General features: G+C 41.4%; 1 protein-coding gene across 2 annotated transcripts in view; it reads right to left on the reverse strand.

The window, feature by feature from the left end:
• Nucleotides 1–1334: 1334 nt before the first annotated feature.
• The window catches only part of ME2 (malic enzyme 2), a 48129-nt gene continuing 26452 nt past the window's right edge, over nt 1335–23011 (reverse strand). For both annotated transcript variants that reach the window (XM_006264229.4, XM_019496012.2), the window contains exons 5-16: nt 22644–22719; nt 21368–21529; nt 17694–17797; nt 17230–17339; nt 17019–17116; nt 16396–16509; nt 16189–16303; nt 13599–13741; nt 10138–10240; nt 9446–9516; nt 8107–8205; nt 1335–6827 (exon numbers count right to left, since the gene is read on the reverse strand). In XM_006264229.4, coding sequence (XP_006264291.1) covers nt 6663–6827; nt 8107–8205; nt 9446–9516; nt 10138–10240; nt 13599–13741; nt 16189–16303; nt 16396–16509; nt 17019–17116; nt 17230–17339; nt 17694–17797; nt 21368–21529; nt 22644–22719 — 1360 coding nt within the window. In that variant the 3' untranslated portion in view covers nt 1335–6662. The remainder of the gene's footprint in view (nt 6828–8106; nt 8206–9445; nt 9517–10137; nt 10241–13598; nt 13742–16188; nt 16304–16395; nt 16510–17018; nt 17117–17229; nt 17340–17693; nt 17798–21367; nt 21530–22643; nt 22720–23011) is intronic.

Here is a 23011-nt window from a genome sequence, read left to right on the forward strand (position 1 = left end):
CCCACAAATTTTCTATTAATAATCATATTTCTGTGAAACTGCAAAAAAAAAAAATTCACTCCCTATAAAATTGCTATAATCTTTGACCAGTCACAAATATTCAGTCAATTGACAATATCTGGCTGGTCAATTTACCACCTTGCCAGCCCCAAATTTTAACGCTATTTGACCCTCAGACTACAAGCCTTTTGTTTTGCATCTGAGTTTGCCACATATCTTAGTATAAAAAAACAGCAAACTGGGGGGAAGGGCTGTGTGAAATCTTGCTAGTAAAGCACTATAAATAACTATGCACAATAATAAAAAGGAATACACCAAAAATGCACAAACAAACCAAATCTAAACTTCTATAATATGTAACTATTGTATCAAAAGGGCTCTCTGACATCCCCAAGAAGGAAGCTGAGAACAATGACCCATTATAAAAAAATCACAAAATTCTCTTTTAATTGCTTATAAGGTTATAATCCTTCCTGCTACACCTTATGGCAGGTCCAGTGTGGTCTACTTGCAGGAGACTTTCTATGCTGCTATTTCTTTTGGGGTTGTATGAGCTGTCAAGATGACAGCCCCTTCTATGCTCAGCAAACTGAAGGGCCTGAGTCTGGTGTTAACCCTCTTATAGCCGTAGCTATTGGCTGAGCGCTGTAACTTGTCCCCAAAGCAGTAGGTGAGCTGGTGGTAGTATCTTGATTTGGAAATAGCACTTTATTCACAGGACCTTACATAAAGAGCTACTTACAGCAAAGAAGTAACAGTCTTGCTTCTGCCCTTTGCAAAGATCGAGAGCTTAACCTTGTGTGACAGAATATATCCTCCTGGAAACATTGAGTGTCCAGCAAGAGTGGCCTCCCAGGAGAGAGTTTATTGTGCCAGAAAGTTGCTGATACCACACTTCCTGGGCACTGTGTTCCCAGAAGGACTCGACACAGTCAGCCATGACTGAAAAAAATCTTTTTCTCTACATTTTGCCTTCCAAAAACAACGGGCGTGTTTTATTTTGGAGGTGTGTGGTATGCAAGAAAATATGGTACTTGTAATGCTTCCCCTCCCCTCCCCTACCATTGCCTTAAACTACTCTTATTCACTGGTCCCTTACAAGGGAATTCAGATCCATTTTATTTTAAAACTACACAACACACAGGAATAGTAGAAACATATTGCTCTTTCCTGCCCAGAGCAGGGGGTCGGACTCGATGATCTGTTCACGTCCCTTCTGACCCTAGAAATCTATGAAATGTAAGAAATTCCTTCAAGCAATTCAGTCTCCACTTTGGCAGGACTGTAAAATAAGTAGATACATTATTTTAAAAATGAGCAAAATCAAACATAACTTAGGCAAAGGAAAATGTATTTTACTAAGAAAATAGAATACCAGAACACATAGCTCAATACAGTTACAATATTATAAAGGCAGGGGGAAAAAAAAACCAAAACAGTTCACATTTCAATACAATTTCAGTTTCAGCTGACAAGCGACCCTCTCGGAATCAATCAAATCCTGGACAGAAAAAGGCATCCTGAAGACTCCCCTAGTCTAGACTTGTTCCCACCACCACTTCAACATGAAGGGATGCTTTCATTTTCGTTGCAATGTTTATAGCATTTTTAAAATAGACAAAATGGCAGAATTACTATTTCCTGACAATATCTGTCCTGAAAAGAAAAACAATACTTTTTGTGTAGTTTGCAGAGTATTTTAATTTCCATTTCACTTAGAAAGCGACTACATGAGGACAGATGTATCACAGTCAGAAGTGCTTGTTGGAGTGCTCTGTTCCCTCCAGTGCTAACATGTGGATTGGGCTTGACCTCCGCACAATATACAGATGCCTTTACATGCTAGCAAGCCAAACTTCTGACATGAATAGAGGTTTTAAAACAAATTCCAGCTGTGGTGCACTGCCCTGGAAATAATGGATTCCCTACAAACGATCTAGTACATATCCTTCAAAAGCAGGCCCTGGCAGGCTTCATCTACATCATATACTGAGCTTTAGGAGATAGTGTAACAGCATAGGGCTGAGTTGTTCTATGTTTTCCACCCCACACATTTGTGGGCACTCAAATACTATGATGACAAAAACGTTAATACCGAGACAAGTCAAAAAGGGCCATATACAGAGTTAGATGCCTCCTGAATCAGAGGCATTTTTCAGTGTTTCCCACTGAATGCTATTGCACAGGTTCCCATTAATGCCCATAGCAAACTGAAAAATCAAGAAATGGGGTGGTGCCATCTATAACTTGGCCATTTTGTTTAGAGTCACAGAGTTGTGCGACTTACCTTTTATATATACTAGCCTGTCATATTATTTTTACAAGAACTGACCCTCAGGCATGTCCCTGCATCATTAAAGTGGACAGAAGTAAAGCAGATACTAAATGGAGATAGATAAAAGATTTAAGCTGCTTGCAGACATTAAAACACAAACAAAACAGCACTCTACTTTACACTTGGTGTGCTCCTGCATCGGGTGCAGCACATGCCCAGAAGAAGCATCACATTAGTTGGACCCAGCTTGCCCAAATTTTGTAAAGATTGGGCATTTTAGTGGGGCTTTCTGATGCTTTTATCTAATAGCTGATTGTGTCAGCCTGAGATAAAGGCACCAAAGCCACACTGAACTGCCCAATTTATACAGACACTGCGGAGCTGGGTCAAAGTAATATGCTGCTTCTTCAGGTAAAGCAAGGTTTTTGTTTGACTGGTTTTTTTAACATCTGCAAGCAGCCTTGAAGACCAAGGACTACTTTCCCCTCCTACTGGAAAGACCTGCTGGAAAAAGGTAAAAAGGACAAAACTTGTTAGCTTTGAGCAGACAAGTTAAATAGTAACATATGTGTGAAATGTCACCTCACTTAAAGTATTTTCGCAAAATATCTTTTAAAATTCATAAAACAACACAGGACTCCATTGTATGTCCCATAAAACACAGGTGGCAAGTTATATTTTTTATGTATTTGATGCAGCATTTTAAACTGGCTTCTTACACACACAATTGTTGGCCAAGAGCAACATACACAGAGGAATACGTAACACTTTTGAACACCTAACCTTTTTAAGTCATGTAGTTAGGTCACGTTCCCTTAGCTCCTTTTTTGTTTAAAGTTTTTTGTGGGGTTTTTTTTAATCAACAGCTCATATAGCCTTTGTCTGTAATATCAGTGTTTCTGTATCTGGTTTTCTAATGGCCTGTTCTTGCTCCTGATAATTTTAACAGGAACAGGTCTAGGACCAATCCTGAAAGAGACTCAAACCCCACAGTTCCAGAATGTATGAATATGAAAATGTATGAATATATTTCATCCTTTTCAGCATGTTTAAAAAGGAAATGCATCAAAGTACGATTACTTGATCCATTACTGCTGTCACAAACAGAAGACAAAGAGCAGTCTGTTACAGGCACCGTTTTAGAAATGGACAATAGCCACAGTCCAAGTGAACAACAATACAAGTTAAACATTGCAAGGTACACGAGACATCCCAGTAACTCGGTGAGGACCCCTGGTCTTCTACTGTTGTAACCAAGTTACAAAGACACAATTAGAATCAAATTTTAGAAGCCAGATCAAATGTACTGTAGTTACAGACTCAAGTTATAGATGTTGTCTAGACAAGGCCTCAGACGCAGACAGAAGTACTATGCTCTTTCCTATTGCTTTCAGTTGCTTCTCATTTAAGAAGTTACAAACTCATTCACAGCCAGTAAATGCCACTATCGGTGTCTTCTGAGCATTGAGAATAGCAAGAAACCAACGCTCCGAAGTGAATGGACAATGATTTGAGAAAAGAGCAATCTTCCCCATTCTTACTGGAAGACCATGCCAGCCAAAACAGAAACAAAACTGGCAGTGTCAGCTATCACTGTTTCAGCCTTGGGCAAGATTTGTGCTGTGGCCACTCAGTGACACTCTCTGAGGGCCTTATTTTCAGAGGTTAATCAATCAATACCTACAGACTTTCAGAAGAGCCAAACAGGCACAATTTGAACCTAGGCTTTGAATGGATCTATGCATGTTTCTGTTGAATAACAGAAGCAGAACCTTTCATGCTGACTGCTGCCACCGCTGGCACATGGCAGTAGGGACTTGTCTTCAAGACACAGCAGCAGGGCAACACATGGAGTGCTAAAAGTTTACATTTTCACTGCAAGGGAGTGAGTGAATGGCTGTTGCCCATGTACTTAAATGCAGAGCCCTGCTTATACACAACAAAATCCTCAGGCCAAGTTTTGGTGAGGTTTGAGTTTTCAGAAGGTCTAGTTTGTACTAAATAAATAAATAGATTCTGAATAAGATCATACATTTAAATACACTAAAAACCAAGCATAGCAAAAATAGATGAAAAAACATTTTTTTGTAAAAACACTGTACGGGTGTGTTGGTCTTTTTATATGTATATATATATAAATCAGACACTCCATGATCCATACAATGAGACACGGAATTTAGAGCCGCCACCACACAGTATTTTGCCTCAAATAGTCGTTTTTTCCTCTGTGCATATAATCACCTTGCTTCTTTCACCTACCTAAAGCCACTATTTTTCCTCCTCTCTTAGAAAGATTAAAAAAATCAGAATGAACAATAAAAAGGACAGGGTATGCCCCTGTATCTGCAAGAAGGTATGACAGAAATCCCTACTATGCCTGAAGAAACACTGGCCTTGCTTCACAGAAACCCATAAGTGTATGGTAAGAAACACATATTTGTCCTGGGAATAATCTGAGCACGTTTACTGATGACCTTAGCCCTTGATTCTAGGTGATCAGTTCAATCAGAAGTTCTTGCCACCGCTATTTATTTCTGTCGTTCTTTCTTGATTCAGCAAACTCCAGTAAATCACATCATCCTTTGAGTATTCCCAAAGCAAACCCTTCACTAATGGGATGAATTTAACAAAGTCCACACACACCAGCAATAACTACAGCTTGTGTCCACTAATGAAGGGAGATGGATTTTGTGAAGAAAGCAGATGTGAAGAAAATGAGAACAAAACCAACTGTAATACTGTCATCAAATTCACAGTGGCATCAATGCAATGGAAGCTAAGCTTGAATAAACTTGAGAAATGGAAGACCTAAACTAGCAGTGATTTGGCCGCAATCTTTGCTTACTTATAAAGCCGTATGATAGAAATGAAGTCCCCATTCTATGGACTGAACTGACAAATTAAAAAAAGAAAAGAAAAACAAATCAACCCTTTCAAGTCTATCCACTGAGAACAGCTGGAAATCTACTGAGCAAGAAGCTGCAGGAAACATGCAGTCAAGTGGTTGCAAACAGGCGTTCTAGTTACCGCTCTAGTTTTATTGTCTAGAGCAGGGCTGTCCAACTGGCAGCCTGCAGGCTGCATCTGGCCCTGAGAGGTTAACCTACAGACTCTGGGAACCTTGCCCGGGAGCCACCCCCCAACACCGTTCCAGGTGCTGCTGCCTCCAGACTCAGTCTGTCTGTTCCTCCTCTGCTTCTGCTTTTCTGCCCCCACCTTGGGAGTGGGGTAGGGCTGAGGAACCCCCCAGCTGGTCAGCTCAGGTAGACCTAGTGACTCCACATGGCACAAGGGCACCAGCACGTTAGAGCAGGGTCACACCCACTGTGCAATGTGGCAGTGGAAGCCACAGCATCCAGGGTACTGGCATGGTACAGCGGGAGGGGAGGGGGTCATCCACTGCATGGTGTGTGAAGGGGAGAGTGCAACCCATGCAGCATGTGGCTGTGGGCGTTGCAGCCACTGGTCACACAGAAACTGGACACCCTGATCTAGAAAAAACAAAAGAGGGGAAAAAGAGAAAAAGCAGCCTTCATTCAAAGCACTGCGGATGTCTGCTTTGGAGCCTCTCCCAGTCAACATGATCACAAACACTTCACACAAAGACGTGTCAGGCCCCCCAACAAACTCCTCATTTGACATACGCACGTGCAAGGAGGACAAGTTTGCAACTGGTTCAATTTCAGTATAAGAGCCAAACGAAAAAGAACACCCCCCCCCAAATACTTTCAGACATAACTTGTGAATTCTGCTACCCTGGAAGTCTGTGCCACTGTAGCTTTTTATGAAGGGTTTCTGTAGACTGCTTCAGATTCAGTTTTTCCAAGAAAATCCAAAGCAGGTTCAAAGAACAGCGGCTGAATGAAGGGAGCGAACCTGGACTACGATGCTGTGTCCTCTAGACAAAACAAAAAAACCTGCTACTTGAATTAGCCTGGCCTTTTTGGTTGACTGATTCTTTCTGTGATGTCGATCTTTGTGGTTGGTGACAGCACGGAAAGAACAAGAAACACAAAAATATCTTGGCAATCAGCAATGATGAGACAAATAACTCAGTGCTGTATCTTTTGGACAAAACTAAAGCGTCATTTGTATAATATTCTAGTGTGGTGAGGGCTCCAAACAAGAAATGCAGCATTATGGTCAGAGTTTCAATTTGTTTTGGACAGCTATGCCATTCATGTGATGAGAACCATCACCCACAGATTTGATCAGATGTGTATAGGGAAATCTATGTCACGGTAAAACTGGGAGGGAGGAAGGGAAAAACAACAACAAAATGGAGGAAAATAGGTTACAAATCTCAGAGTCATGATCTTAAATTGGTCAGAAAGGGGTTCCCTGCAGAGGAGAGGACACCACTTGAGCAGTGTCACCTTTTGGTATATCAGTGCATTTTCGGAGGCTGATCTGGTGACTCAGGCCAGTCATACACATCTGGTATGAAAGAGTCATATTCGTAGCTCCATATCTTGGATTGGATATACTGGTTCTTGTCCGCTGGCTCCGGGTAGTGGAAGGCCATGTTGTTCGCATACAAAAATTCCATAACCTGAAAAATTAAATTATTATACAGTTTGTGCTTGAATCTCTTTTAGGACAATAAAAAGACATACAAGAAGTTGAGAAAGCTAATGAAATCTATTAATTAAAATGGTATGGTTGAGGATAATAGATAATATTATCTTGTGCGTGCACACACGCCACTTCTCATTTTTTAAACTTCTCTCACAAGTATCCCTTCGATTACTATTAGAATCAGAGATTAGAGGGGAAAAATCATTCTGTTCAAATTTTTCTCAGTGCATTTGCATCACACTTCTGGCAGCACTTTGCCCATAGACAATTTTATTATTTGTCCTGAAGACATGTCTAGAGGCCGAAGTCTGAACTAGGACATGTTGTGCAAAGTGTTGCACAAATGCACCAATAAATGTTCCTACCTCAAAGAGCTCATTTAAATACACACACAGAAAACCACAGGCAAGATTACAACAGGTTTTTAATCCTTAAAAAAATCAGCTTCACTTAACATAAGTCTTCTTGTATGGAGAAAACACTGTTATTTATACATGCATTTTTTAAAATTACTAGATTTCCCTCTGAGAAGGTCTGTTTTAAGTTTATGCTTTGTACAACCCCAGTGAAGCAACACAGCCAGGTACCTGGATTCACAGCTGTTTTTCACTTCTGGAATGGCATAAAGCAGAAGTTTGCTTCTTGCAGATTTCAAGCCCTTAGCTGCTCATATGGCCAACTGAAAAGACTGCTATACATAACAACTACAACCAAACTCCAAGCCTGAGTCTGGAAGAGACAGGATTTTAGCAGTGTTTTCCATCCATTTGGGGTTATGATATGAAAAGAATCTGAAAAGTTGGTACAATTTGTAAGCAGGTCTAAGCACTGCCCTTTTAATTTTGAAGTTTAGGAGTAAATCCTGTGCTTTGTTGTGCCAGCATGATCAAGGCAAAGAGAGAAATGGAGACAAGGACCCTTTCCCTTTGTAACCAACAGGGACCTGATATATGCATCTGCTGGTACAGTACTGCAATTAATTTCATTGCTAGTGGCTCCCTCTTGAGGGTACTAAATTCCCACGAGTTCAAACATGGTTCCCTGAGCTTTATGGATAGAGCTACAACGGGTGGTTGCAGAGAGAGAAAAATTCCAGTCCATTCAAACCTGTATGGAGAAAGGCCACGGCCTTCCAAGGGACCTGGGAACTGAACAAAGTCAACAAGAAAGGAGCCAAGTTTGAAGAAGTAACCTATAACCAGGTTGAAGGATAAAAAATCCTTTTATTGACACTTTCTTTTCTGCCCACTTACTTTAACAGCAATGCAAATGGAAACTTCTTTGATGTTGGAAAGTGGGGGGTAAAGTCTCCCTTGGGCAAGTTCTTCACCTGTTAATTGCTCAGTCAATGCCTGCATTAAAAAGAAACATTATATATTTACTGACCTCACTCAGGTCAACAAAATGCTAAAATGAAGAATAAAATGAAAAAGTCTGAGCCTTCCCAACAGTACCATCTACTAAAAATACCTGGGGTACGTCAAGCACAGTCTCAAAAACTAGCAGAGAGATGAACTCCACAGCCTGTGTCCGATAGGACAGATTATGTCTTTTAGCATTTAAGCACAGGTCAGATATTTCTTTCTTGAAGTGCCAGTAAATATATATGGTACAATGGAGGCACGCTACTGCACGGCTGGCCCAAGTGTTTGGCTGTGACAAAGGCACACAGAATATGGTCTCTATCTGCTCACTCACCTCCAAAATGCATAATTTTTTGCAACATGAAAAAACAACAGGAACCACCATATTTCATGGCCTGTGGGGGGGTGTTTGAGGCATTCTTTCCTTTTTCCCTTTATTCTGCCTCACAGGTGTTCTCCCTAGAAAGCCCCAACTACAACTTTTGATAATGTCAAGCTCCCACCTAATGGATGACTTTTCCCGTGAAGTGGAGCAGAGAGGCTTCTACAGCCATGGGACGGCTGATGAAAAACACGGTAGGGTCAAGAGAGATGAGAACGTTGTGCTGGAGCAGGTTGAAAAAAATGCATTCTCTCATTTCCTCTTCCCTCATCAAAAATCAATTTTGGGTGGAAATTTGAGTAAATAATTTTAGCCTAAAAAGAAAATATTCCTGCTTGAAAAATCACTACCGTGCTGCAGGGCAGCTGTACTTTGGGCATCTCATCTTCCCACTTTTTTCTGTGCACCAGACTCTGGATGAACTGAATCTCCCATGATGCAGTCTAGATGACCCCTCTGGAGAGGAAAGGCAATGTATCATGGCAGTCCCTGGACAAGCTGCATCACAGAAGAGATGATCCAGTTGGTGAGCTTAGTTCACAGAGGAGGAATGAGGATATAGAGCTATCAAGCTACATCTCCCAACCCAAGACAATGCAGCAGCTTTTGCAAATGGAAGTGTTTCAGGTTTGGGGCATTTGGATTTTGGATGGAAAACAGATTCGCTACAGCAGCAGCAGACACTTTTTGCACAGAAAAAAACTGTTTCATCAAAGCCCAACTTTACATTATAAAACTGTTCTGGAAGAAAATCTTTCTACCATTCCTGCACTATTGAGGATAGAGACATGCCATCATTTGACCTCACCTTCTAAAAGCCATTATCTGCTACATATAAACACTTACTTTTGCAGCCTCCAGGAAGACCTTATCACTAATATGCCGAACACCACTGAGGACTACTGCCAGGGCCACCCCTACAATAACAAATAACAAAAGTTACTTCTCTTGACACTACTGATACTATGACAACATTTTTAACATGCAGTCTTATCTTGCTATTAGCTGTTGCACTTTCTTTCCTGAAGTGCCACTCTTCACACATTCTCTTAAAATATTCAGACACAAGACACATCACTGCTGTCCCAGGATTATAGTGGAACATGCAACTTCTGGGGGAGTACTGCTTGTTTTAAAAATTACCAGCTGATTCCTCTTTTGCACAAAACAAAGTGGAGGAATAAATATAACCTTTTTTTCCCCCAAAGCAAAAATGTACATAGGTCACTTGCTGTTAGGAAGCCATGGCTTCAGTAACATGTTTTGAGAGGTTACATTTCTTAAAAGAATTCAACTGAAATATTCTCATTGTGTGACTAACTGGACCACGTAACCATGTCCTCCTATCATGCCACATATCCCTAACACTTTCTATTTGTTTCTTCTCACTTTCTATAACCTTGTCAGAACTGGGAATGTCTCTTACTTTAGTATACACAGCCCTGACCACTGTGAAACCACACACCCAATAGAGAGCACTGAAAAAGAAATGCTGAAAGAGCAATCATTAGGCAGACGTAGAGAATTCTAGAGACTACCTGGAAAAATATAGGCATTGTTTCCCTGGCCTGGTTTGAAGATCCTCCCATCCTTCAGAGTCACGCATTCAAATGGGCTGCCGCTGGCAAACAAACAGCGTCCCTGTTAAACAAGAGGGAATGATCACAGCTGTGCAACCAACTTGGACGAAACCTGCTTTCCAGGCTATAAAATCATTACCAATTAGAGCAGCTCTGAGCTCCACAGATCACAGTCCATGATTCAGGCAGCAAAGGTGCTCAAGCTCATGCCTGCTTTAAGGAGCTAATAGACCTGTTGAAAGGAATGGGAATGTGCACATGTGTAAGTGCTTGACTGAGCCAAAGCCCTAGACTTCCACAGCCCCCCAAACCAGAGGCCTCCCTCAATCACTGGGGTAACCAGCAGCATGCAAGTATTAGCATAAAAGCCTTTCGACTCATAAATATCATGAAGTAAGTAGACAAGTCAAATTATGACAGTTTCTATTGAATGGGAAATTTCTATTTGCTTTCAAGATGTTATTTTCTCTTTTGATAAAATGTGCATCTTTAGGAAAGCAAAGCCTTCAGTGCAGTTAACCACACGCTTATGCTTAAAGATGTTATTATTTAATGTCTTATATTGTAGTAGTGTCCAGGAGTTAGCCCTAGATCGGGGTGCAATTGTGTTAGGTGCTGCACAAACACAGAACTCAGTGACAGCCACTTCCACTATTGGCTTGGGATTTCCATGGCAGCTTGATGGATGTGGAGAAGGAATATAATTAGCTGATGAAATAATACTGGTTGGCATGATTGGTAGCCGTCTCAGTCAGTGCATAAATATTTTGGTGAACTGAGACCCCTAAAAAGAACTTATCCTCTCTTGTTATTAAACTGTTTTTAATTACCATGAACTATTAAAAAGTAACCAAGCATTCTGAGTGCAAATCAATTCCTCCTCCAGTTTAAACCTCAAAATTGTCCCACAGTAAATCATGAAAATAAATTAAAAATTCAACATTTAAGGTTCCAACTCGGTTTCACTTTTAAAATATATTACCATGCATGCTAAACGATCTGGCACAGACATATCCATGGTAAAGGATTTTTGAGGGGCATTTATGTGTTTGAGGCCAGCATCAAAAGAGGCTGTAGTTTAAAAACAAAAAAAATACACTTGCAGAGCACTAGAGGACATCAAAGTATAGCCATGTTCTTTCAAGGGCTATCCAGTGGGGAAAAAAAGATTAAGCAGTAAGAGTTCATTGGTGGTTTCCTCATACCCTCTAACATGCAGGCGCTCTCATTAGGTTTACTGGAAAGTTCAGGATTATGTCATTTTTCAAGTCATGAGACCGATGGTAATGGAAGCACAGAACTGCTAATTACAGGTCAAAGACTTTTATTTACAATTCCCCTTGTCATCTGACTTACTTGGGGTTTTGAAGCATTTTACTAACAGAGGAAAAGTCCTTTGTAATTCTTAGAAGCTGGAAGGCAGGACTCTGTTTAAAAGTGATGATGATCTTCAGGGGTGGACCCAATGGTCTTACGAGGTCCCTTCCAGTCCTAATGTCTATGACATCTATGAAATCTTGGGTAACCCAGTTGTATTAACTAGGCTTTAAAGAAATAATGGGCACAGTAGAAACAGGCAGGAATATTAGAAAAATATAATTTGAAGGAGTACAGTCGCAGTTACAGCTACTCATTTCCTTCAGATATTTCACAAGCTGCATTGCACATGCATGGGAATGCTTGATTATGGGAAAACTTGAATATAAGTCAGAATCACAGCTTTCAGTGGGCAGGGAGGAAATTAAAAACTGCCTAGACCTTTCCTTGTGAAGAGAGTCTTAACATGTAAAGTAGCACTCATTGGAAATGATCACTAATACTGCAACAAACATGTTTCTGCAGCAGGAAGCACCCACAGTTCCCTACCAACACACTTCTACAGACATGAGTCATTCAATTCTTTGAAATACTCCACCTTTCCAAACTCCTCAGGCTGGCCCTGGGGACAGCAGCACGTGCATGGTGTATTGCAACTAGTGTGCCGTGAAACGAAAGAATCAATCGCTTCGAAGGTCAGTTTGCAAATGATATGACTAGTTCTTCCTCTGTCTTATGCTTCCCTGCTCAACCTCTGTGTTCATATCCTTTTTGCCCTTCTTCAGCTCCTTGAACTTTGGGGTAAAGCGTCCACAATCGCGGACAGGATGGTAATCCAAGCCCACCTTGACAGACTTGGAAAATGGGCAGATGAAAACCTGATGGCCTTCAACGCTGAAAAATGCAAGGTACTCCACCTTGGGAAGAAAAATCCGCAGCATGCTTATAGGCTTGGCGGTGCTACACTTGCTAGCACCATGGCCAAAAGGGATTTGGGGGTCATGATTGATACAAGATGAATACGAGCCACCAAAGTGATACTGCATCCAGCAAAGTGAGCAAAACTCTGGGATCCTGTGACCCAGCTGACTTCCTGCCCCTGGGGCGGGGGGCTGGACTTGATGATCTTCCGAGGTCCCTTCCAGCCCTAATGTCTATGAATCTATTATAGCCATATAGACACTATTTAAAAATTGCGTGGAATGTACTTAAGGATGTACTTTAATAAAAGCCACTACTGGACCTCCACTCAGACTTGCTGGAATAAATCAACAGTAACATCACTGAAATCAACAGAAATGCTCTGGTGCTTAAATCCTGAGCAGAGATAAAAAATTAGGCCTTCTCATATTTAGCTATATGTACCATGCCCAATATCAAGTGCCAAGTATGAGCCTTGGGCTGTAAGCAACTCAAATACGATCACATTCCCTGCTCAGATGACTTAATTTAATGTTAGGTAAATAAGTGCCAGGTTTAATTAGCTATTTCTAGGTCGTAACTGTTTTTTGTTATGACCCTAATATAAAAAAATGTTTCTTTAAAAACAAAACATAAGAAGTGTCAGAAAAAGAAGTCATTTGAGGTTGACATGCACATTGCCCTCAGTACCCAATGACTACTCTTTTCAATACTGTTGCCAAACAGAAACAAGATTTAGACCTCATTATGAAGTAATCAGCTGCCAAAAGTAATCATTTGAAATCAAAGTTGCTTCTCAAATAATGTAAAAAACCAAAATGCATCAGAAACTAAAGACAATGGGTGCATCCACACAAGACTAATTGCACAGAAGCCTAATAACACTGCGTGGTAGCGTGCTGATAAAAAATTGTGCTAAAAGCCTACCGTGCAGTGTTATGAGGCTACTGCACAGTAAGCGTCAAAAAAAAAATGTGCACTGGCACTACTGCACAGTAACTGTAGTTACTAAGCATTTAGTTAGTACTTCATTAAGCAACTACTGCGCATTAATGAACGTGTAGATGCACCCAATGAGAAGGAACTTCATTCTTTATCTGAAGACATATCAGCTTAAAGTATATGTGTTTTAGCACCCAGTGAACAATGTTTGTGCACTGACATTTTTAATCCTTATGTACCTCTGTTAATGTATAGGCATCTTCAGCAGTGCATTCAGCTTTCACCGTAGGGTTACTCAGTGCAAATATTATAGGTCTTTCATTGATGGAACCCATTGCTTTGATCACGTCAGGAGAGAAAAGCCGACCTGCACCTGCAACACCTGGAAAAAAAATAGAAAGGTACGATTAAATAATCATGTATATAAACACAAAGAAGAGTTGCAAGAACTTCCCATTTTCTACGTTTATTTGTGATCTACTTTAAGATGGTCAGTCACACGCAGGGAAACAGAACAGTTTGAACAAATATACATTGCTCGTTAAAATAACAGTTTCTAGAAAATACACTGTAGGACACAATCTTTGACCCTGAGAGTCTTTTCCATTTCTCATTTGAATCATTTTCTAAAACTTTAAGATTGGATTATTCAAACCTAGGAAAGACACTACAGAAGAGGAAAACTACTTCTATGCCATGACTGCATTTTCAGAGCTAAGACTTTTTTGTTTATATGGGAAAAGGTGGCCCTAACAAGGGACTTCACTGCTCTCATCATTTTCTCTCTCTAAAACAGCTAACTAACCTTTTCCATGTAATGAGACAGGCACAGTTCCATAAAACTGAGTGCATACTTCCCAACTCAGAGACTTCATCCTAAAACTTTCCCCCACCCACAAAAAGTTATGTGCAAGGGAAAACATGGATTTATAATAGAAATATTTGGTAGCCGTAACTGTAGCGGTAACTACTAAGGATAATAATTAACACATACATACAGACCCATTTGTGCTCACAGGATATAATGAGCCTGCTAATGGTGCTGCCTCTAAAGTCAATGTATCCAACCACTGAAAAAATATCACTCCAATGCAGGGGGAACATACTGTAACCGTAGCATCATCTCTCACTGTTGCTAGCGTAGATGTGACTGGGAAAAGCTGTATGGCTAGGCCTTGCCTATTCCTCACTGATCCTCAGTGCAATATCAGGTACTTGGGGCTCTTGGCCATCAGTGCAACTCAGAGAAGTCTAAAGTTAGGCCTGTCAACCAGAAAGCTCAAGACCAGGGGAAACCAGCACGGGTTTGTTGCGGGCAGATCATGCCTGACCAATCTAGTCTCTTTCTATGACCAGGTTACGAAACGCCTGGACACAGGAGGAGGGGTGGATGTCATATACTTAGACTTCAGGAAGGCCTTCGATACGGTATCCCACCCCATACTGGTGAACAAGCTAAGAGGCTGTGATGTGGATGACTGCACAGTCCGGTGGGTGGCGAATTGGCTAGAGGGTCGCACCCAAAGAGTCGTGGTGGATGGGTCGGTCTCGACCTGGAAAGGTGTGGGCAGTGGGGTCCCGCAGGGCTCGGTCCTTGGACCAATACTCTTTAATGTCTTCATCAGCGACTTGGACGAGGGAGTGAAATGTACTCTGTCCAAGTTTGCAGATGACACAAAGCTATGGGGAGAAGTGGACACGCCGGAGGGCAGGGAACAGCTGCAGGCAGACCTGGATAGGTTGGACAAGTGGGCAGAAAACAACAGGATGCAGTTCAACAAGGAGAAATGCAAAGTGCTGCACCTAGGGAGGAAAAATGTCCAGCACACCTACAGCCTAGGAATGACCTGCTGGGTGGCACAGAGGTGGAAAGGAATCTTGGAGTCCTAGCGGACTCCAAGATGAACATGAGCTGGCAGTGTGACGAAGCCATCAGAAAAGCCAATGGCACTTTATTGTGCATCAGCAGATGCATGATGAATAGGTCCAAGGAGGTGATACTTCCCCTCTATAGGGCGCTGGTCAGACCGCAGTTGGAGTACTGCGTGCAATTCTGGGCGCCGCACTTCAAGAAGGATGCGGATAACCTGGAGAGGGTCCAGAGAAGGGCAACTCGTATGGCCAAGGGCCTGCAGACCAAGCCCTACGAGGAGAGACTAGAGAAACTGGACCTTTTCAGCCTCCGCAAGAGAAGGTTGAGAGGCGACCTTGTGGCTGCCTTTAAGTTCATCACGGGGACACAGAAGGGAATTGGTGAGTATTTATTCACCAAGGCGCCCCCGGGGGTTACAAGAAACAATGGCCACAAGCTAGCAGAAAGCAGATTTAGATTGGACATTAGGAAGAACTTCTTCACAGTTCGAGTGGCCAAGGTCTGGAACGGGCTCCCAAGGGAGGTGGTGCTCTCCCCTACCCTGGGGGTCTTCAAGAGGAGGTTAGATGAGTATCTAGCTGGGGTCATCTAGACCCAGCACTCTTTCCTGCTTATGCAGGGGGTCGGACTCGATGATCTATTGAGGTCCCTTCCGACCCTAACATCTATGAATCTATAAGAGTGAGCAGTCCGTGGGTTGCAAAATGAAACTCTCAGACATCACTAAGGATCTGGGCCTGTGTGTATTACCCATGATATGCATTGTCCCAAATTTCCATGCATTTTTAAACAGCCTGGACCAAATTCTGTTGTCACTTATATCATCACAATCGCAAGATAACACCAGTGACTTCTGTGGGATAAAGCTCCATATTTACACTGTGGCCAAAGTAAAAGCAGCACTTGGCAAACTGGCCGCAACATCAGATTAACAGGGTACTATACAATTCACTCACCGATAATAGCTGAAGGCTGAAGTATATTCACTGCATCCTCAAATGTCTTTGGCACCCGATTGGGTGCTCGGTGTGTAAACGATTCTTGATTGGAATCTACCTTTTGTTCTCGGCCCTAAAGATTGAAATCAATTCGGACTGTGAGAAGGAAATGGGAAAGAATGGTAATGTGCTTTGTGTTTTTCCAAAGGCCAGGCAGACCCTTACCTGAACTAATAAGCCAAATTTATCAAACATCCATATTTTCTCATGCGCTTCCTCTGCAGAAAGGCCATTTTCCATCATAGCCATAACAATGAGGTTTGCAATTCCCAGGGCAGCCTGATAGATAAAGGACCAAATAACTGAAAATAAAACTCTGGATTTTTTAATACGATGTTAACAAAAAATCTTTTAGATTTAGACTGTTAACAAAAAACAGACCCACAGTGGTTCTCTCTTCTTTTTCCTACCAACATCATTTCAGTCTCATCCTTGGCTGCCAGCTGATCACTGCTTCATCTTAATGTACATGATACATTTCCTCCTGAATCCAGTAAAAATGGATATTTCTTTTTTTCTGTCTCTCTTCTTTACAAAAAAAATTTTTGGGACTAAAACCAACCCTTCATCTTGCTTTATGGGGTCAACATACTTGGCTCTTGAAAATTAGCAACTTATGCACTTGAAGCCCAGAGTTTAAACTAAATACGTTTTTTGTAAGCAAGTATTTTCTTTAAGTTGGTATTAATCAGTAGGCCTCACACATGCCAGCTTCAGAGAAGGGAGGCAGTATTCATGCGAGTTGTGTTCTGCAGTTCCACAAACTTTTAGCTTATTGAAGAACTCACCTCTCCTGCTCCAAGAAACAAAACTTTGTGCTCTGTGATTGCTTTACCAGTAACCTTCTGTGCAGCCAGCAGCCCTGCTAAAGCCACTGAGGCTGTCCCTACAAAAAAGAAATAACTATTTCAGTGAAACTGAAAAAATTTAAATAACTGAACATATTTTGCAGAATGTTTTTATAAACATATTAAAGGGGTCAAAAATTGAAAAATTTACCCTGAATATCGTCATTGAAGGTACAATATTTCTCTCTATATTTTCTCAAAAACCGGAAAGCATTATGGTTCCCAAAGTCTTCAAACTGAATAAGCGTGTTCTGGCCATATCTGAAGAGCACAGCAAAATATTTTATCAACTTGCAAAACCACAAATGCTTTAAAAAACAAAAACACAACATCCCATATTTACACAAATCTGCTTAGAGGCAAAAGCAGTCCTGTGCTGTTCATTCTGGAAATAGTTTAATGCCATCTCTGTCCTCTGCATGTCCACACAGGGGACAACTGACATTGCTCCAAATCACAAAGAAAAATCAGTGTTGGAGTCAGGAATAGGGCTCATATTTCCTGAGTTACAGGCTAAAACTCCCTCCCTAAATTACTTTAAAATGGAAGTAATTTGATGGTATCTATTACCCACTATATGAGATGAGCTTTTGCACAGTTAATTAAACAACGTACCTGTCTACAATGGCTTCCATAAATTCATCAATCAGATCATCATAAAATTGTGAGCGGTCTCTTTTTTGATACAGGCCCATATAAAATGGATCTTTTAATAATACCTATAAAAAAAAAAGACAGCAGCACAATGAAACCATTGACTCTATATGCACTTCTCCAAAGTTCCAAGCAACCTAAAGCTAACATTGTTTGCAATGAATTTTAGCTACGCTCCCTTCTTTGAATAATTTCATTGTTTAATTTCTGTTGACAAAAACACATTCAGACATTTGTGCGGACTGAAGCTGCCTTCTGGGAGTGTGTTCTGCATCTACAGGAGTTTGCAATGGCCACAGACAGGAGTTGCTCCGCAGACAGATTCGGATGCTGAGTACCTGCTAGAAACAGCTCCTCCCAGAACAGCCTCAGTGAAGCAGAAACATTTTTTCCCTTGCCAAAAAAATAAAGTGAAGTTAAACTAATGAGCTGCTGTCCATAGCCACCTAAAAGAAAGGGGTCTCTCCTCCCTTTGTCTGCTGTGTAGATGGAAATTACTGACCTGGTCAATGAAGCTTATTGTGAGAAAAAATAGTATTAACAGAGTCTCTGGAATATCTTCTATACTGTGCAAAGGACAAAGACAGGCAAGAAGAGACTGTGTGTACAAAACAAATACATGAATTACATTTCAGGAATATTTTCCACAGCTGATTGTGGATACAGTGGCAGGTTACTCAATATTTGGCAGGTTAGGAAGATTAAAGAAGAAAGCAACCATGGCCCACCTATAATTAGAAGGCAATAACCAACAGAGGGCAAATTTAGCACGACTGCTATCTGGATTTGATCTGTCGGCTAGAGAAGTGGCAGACTCGCAAGGAGATGTTTATGACGACTGAACATGAAAAGCAGTCGTGCTCAAGTCTACTGGGAGCATTTATGAGAAAAGTCTCATGGAGGAGTGAAGACTATTGAGACACTGGCTAAGGTGAAACACAGAGAAAGATGGGATAAATCCTCTTCTCTTCTAAAAAGTGAATCTGGAATTGAAGTATTCTGGAAAGTCGCCCCAGCCTTCAAAAGCACAAGCACCTTGTAGCCCCTACCTGTGCCTTTGAAAATCTCCTTCCAAACGATTAGGAGAGATTTTTCAGCAGCCTTAAATTCTCCTCCTTTGGAGTCATTAGCAGTTAAATACAACTTGTATCAACATTTAATTATAAATTAAGGCATAGGTGCATTATATGCCATTTCCTATAAAGAAACCACCTTCTTCAAAATCTAGCAGTATGAAACTAGAAAGTTTGCAGAACCTTTAGGACAAGAAAAGAGACTACTGGTAAGTTTATGTAGTGGGTAGCACAAGGAGACCCTGACCCTGTTGGGTCACATCTCCAGGGCAAGGCTCCTGGAAGACAACATATTTGTCACGTGTTAGAGGAAAGTACCGTGCCACAAACTGTACCATGCCAGCTGGCCACACATCGAAAATTATTAAGTCACTGTTCAGTGCTGTTCCCTATGGCTGAACCAAGGATAATCTGGTTTAACACCTGGCATATTATGATTTGATACATAATACTCTCATATAATGCGCAATAAATATAATGACTACCAGAGGCCTAGTATCACACACAAAAAGTGTTAACCTATGTTAAAGGCACATTATCACAGCTGCAAAGTCAAGCACTCAAAAATTCAAAAGTGCAATATTCCCAGTTGCCTATACAATCTTAATAAAGCCCCCTTCTCCATCTGTATTGCAATTTAGCTTTTAATTACACTGCCCTGGACTATTTTAACCGCAGACACAGTGCACAGGAGGGATGGGGCTTGCTGAAGGAGCAGCTCTTCAATATTCTGTTCTCTCCTTGTCCAGTGCGCAGTTCCACACCTCATTTATTGCAGCTATTCAAATCCTGCTCTGAAGAGAGAAGCTTTCATTTCCTCAGTGGGTTTTCTATTATTCTCATAACCACAGTACATGAGTCCCACACAAACGCTAATGACTTTTTTCACAATAGACCAGTAAGCTATGTGAGCATTATCTCCATGTTACAGCTGACAACCTAAGGTGCAGAGAGATTTAGGTCAAAAGAAACCAGTAATCTGGGCATCCAATTTGGGATGGCTAGAACCTGACAGCTCCCATGGACTTCAGTTGCAGGTCCATGTTCTGAGAACATCTGTAAATCAAATCAAAGGGCCTTAAATCAGGCATAAAATAAGGACACAATCTATGAAATTAGGCTTAAGTGACTTGCCTACAGCACGCAGGCAATCTATGGCAGAGGCATAGGTAAAATCCAGTTGTCTAGGGCAGTGCATAACCGCCTGAGCCAAGAGACTTGGTTTTGGTGGCAGGGGTTTTCATCTTGCAGTTCTCTGCCTCATTCAATCCAAACCTACCAACTCCTGCAAAGGGGGCCAGGCTTTCAAGCACTACACAAGCCTGATTCATCCTGAGAGCTTCTCTGATCTGTGCAATGAGTGGCATCATATGGAAAAAAATTGCATGGCATCATGCAATCAAGACCATTCTCTAATGCGTCCACACAAGCGAGCCGAATTAAGACTGCACAGAACACTCATATTGTTCCTTAGTTTGGGAACCTGACTTTGCAACCTCTATATTGTTCTTTTAAGGGAAAAGCTTTACTTTTGGTTTCTTAGACTTTAAAAATGAACTAAGGGAAAAAATGCCCATCCTGAGCCATCAATTTGTCATCCACATGGATCAACAGAGCTGGAACGTTTTGACCCTCCATACAGACCCTCTCCATTCAGCTAATGGAAAAATGGCTGGGGTGGAGCTAATTAGCCTCCATGAGGACAAATGTAAGAAGGAGATGAGACACTTTTCCAATAGGTTTCACACAATTATCTGCTAACACAGGAGGAACATTGAGAGGCAAGTACCTTGGGGTTCAGTCCAGCCTATGGAGAGGAATCTGCCCCCCTGGGGAGAATGCAGACCTTTTCCCCATTTCCTTTTGGTTTGACTCCCGTCTGCTCCACCTCCTCAACTGGCTTCCTGTCCCAAACCCATTCCCCTCACCTACCCAATCCTATCCCCTCAAGCTTAGGGGCAGACACCCAGCACAGAAATTTTCAGCCTAAATATTAATGTCTGGCAAAGTTATAACACTGGGTCTTATGAACAGGAAAAACTGAGCTTTCTTAGTGACAGGTGTTGCAAACATCCCCGTCTCTCGTATATAACCATGTGCCACTAGGAAAACTACGGTACGCACCTAAAGATACAGACAGGAGACCATTATGAAGTTTAGCTGATAGCAACTGGCAATAAAAAATGGAAGAAGAGAAGTCTTTGAAAGCTCCCTTACAGAAGCACAAATCAACATTCAAGGTAACAAAGCCAGTTCTGCTCATCCAGCATCTTAAAAACAAACAAAAAAACCCCCACAAGCCTTCTTTTTCCATTGTTTTGCAGTTGACCAGCGTGCAGACAGCAGCCCACATGTGCCATTTTACTTTGGACAGGGAGCTGGGGTTCTCCGATGTTACTTCTCTGCTTCCAGTGTTGTCAGTACCGTTTAACATTTCACAAAGTAATTCAGTTTCATTTTAAAACAGAGCGAGTACTCATTCAAACCAGCAACATCTTATCGTACTTGATAACACAACAAACAACTGAAGGCATTACTTTATGGCAAGAGTATCTTACTTACTGGATTATCAGTTCCAACGTCAATACACACAGGAAGGCATTTATCTGGCCGTATCCCAGCGCATGCGGTATATAAACACAGCTTTCCTACAGGAATCCCCATTCCATATACACCCAGATCTCCAAGGCCCAATATCCTCTCTCCATCGGTTACTACAACAGCCTTAAACCATAAAAAGGATGAAGTTACTTCTTGGTAATCCCCATACACACAACTCTTAAAGCAACATTACACAAGTATTTCCCAGCAAAGTGCAGATTGTTTGAATAAGGACAAATCAAGAATAGCTTGCAAAGAATTTATTATGCGAATTGATAACACTTAAACCCTCATTGATTTTACCTAAGGAGAAATACACAAGATTACTTTGACATCCAGTCTTCTCTTGCCCTTGACCTGGACTGAGTAAAAGAATCACTCTGAATACTGAAAATACTGTAGTTACATAGACGAAAACTAAAAAGAAAAAAAGAATTCAGGCTTTGCCCATATGGGGAACCAACTGCAAAATTAACTATTTTATTACAGATAGGACCTTTTTGCTGTATAGATGAACTAACTTCCAAAATGGCCCAAATTCAGTGTGGAATAAGTATCCACAGAGGGAGCCACCACAAAATAGCTAATCTGAGTTATCAGCCTATGTACGCAAGCCCCAACACAGCCAGCAAGCCTTTCAGTACCACCATTTCAAATACACTCTGGCCTTTCATTGGACAAATCTCATACTACTTCAAAGTAACTTTAACGAATGCAGCCTTGCAGCACTCCTGCAGATTTGTCATCCTCATCTCTATCGCATAGATAGGAAAGCAGCCACGGAGGCCACCTGTTGTACTCAATCATTCAGGAAGTTTGCAACTTAGGGATGAAGAGCCCAGTATGCCAACCCCCAGTTCTATGCCCTATTCCTAAAACTATGGCAACTGCTGGCCACTTACAGCAACAAGGGCATGTGAAAAGACAAGTCCCAATCCCTCCCCAGACAAAAGACAAAAATCTTCATCAAAGACAGGCCAGGACAAAAGTAATCATCATGACTGGCAGAGGAATATTGCAGATGTCTAAATAGAAACTTGGCTTTAGACAAATATCACTGCACATCCAGATGCATAGCACTGCATTTCATAAGCTGCATTTCCCTGTCATGGCCAAGCAACTGCCAGGGATGCATTTGTTCGCACTTGCAGTTCTCTCAGTCAAACCATCTGTTTCGAAAGAAGCTGAGATGAAATGAAAAGGGAACAGAAAATAAAGATTGTTGCGGGCTTAGTACCTTGACATCATTTTCTGGCCAGTTGTCCACAATTGACCTAATATGACCTCTGTCTGAGATAGAAATAAATAATCCCCTGAAATAGAAGAATGGAAATGCTTTTTACGCTTGTTAGTACTTCCCCTTTGCAAAACTGGATTTTGAACACTACATTATTACTGCTAATAATTTATGTTCATAGCAGGAGTTTACCACAAAAGCATATTAAAAGATACACCGTATTATAGATACAATCAAGTCTATGTGACCCAGAGACCACTTTAGACCGAAAATATAAATGGAGCCTCACACTGCAATACGGCTTGGATTCTGGTACAGCCATGCAGTCAGTACTCATCTCATCACAACTGCAAAAAAGCCCTAAGGCC

The sequence above is a fragment of the Alligator mississippiensis genome, chromosome 3 (genome assembly GCF_030867095.1).
Source record: "Alligator mississippiensis isolate rAllMis1 chromosome 3, rAllMis1, whole genome shotgun sequence".
NCBI lineage: Eukaryota > Metazoa > Chordata > Crocodylia > Alligatoridae > Alligator > Alligator mississippiensis.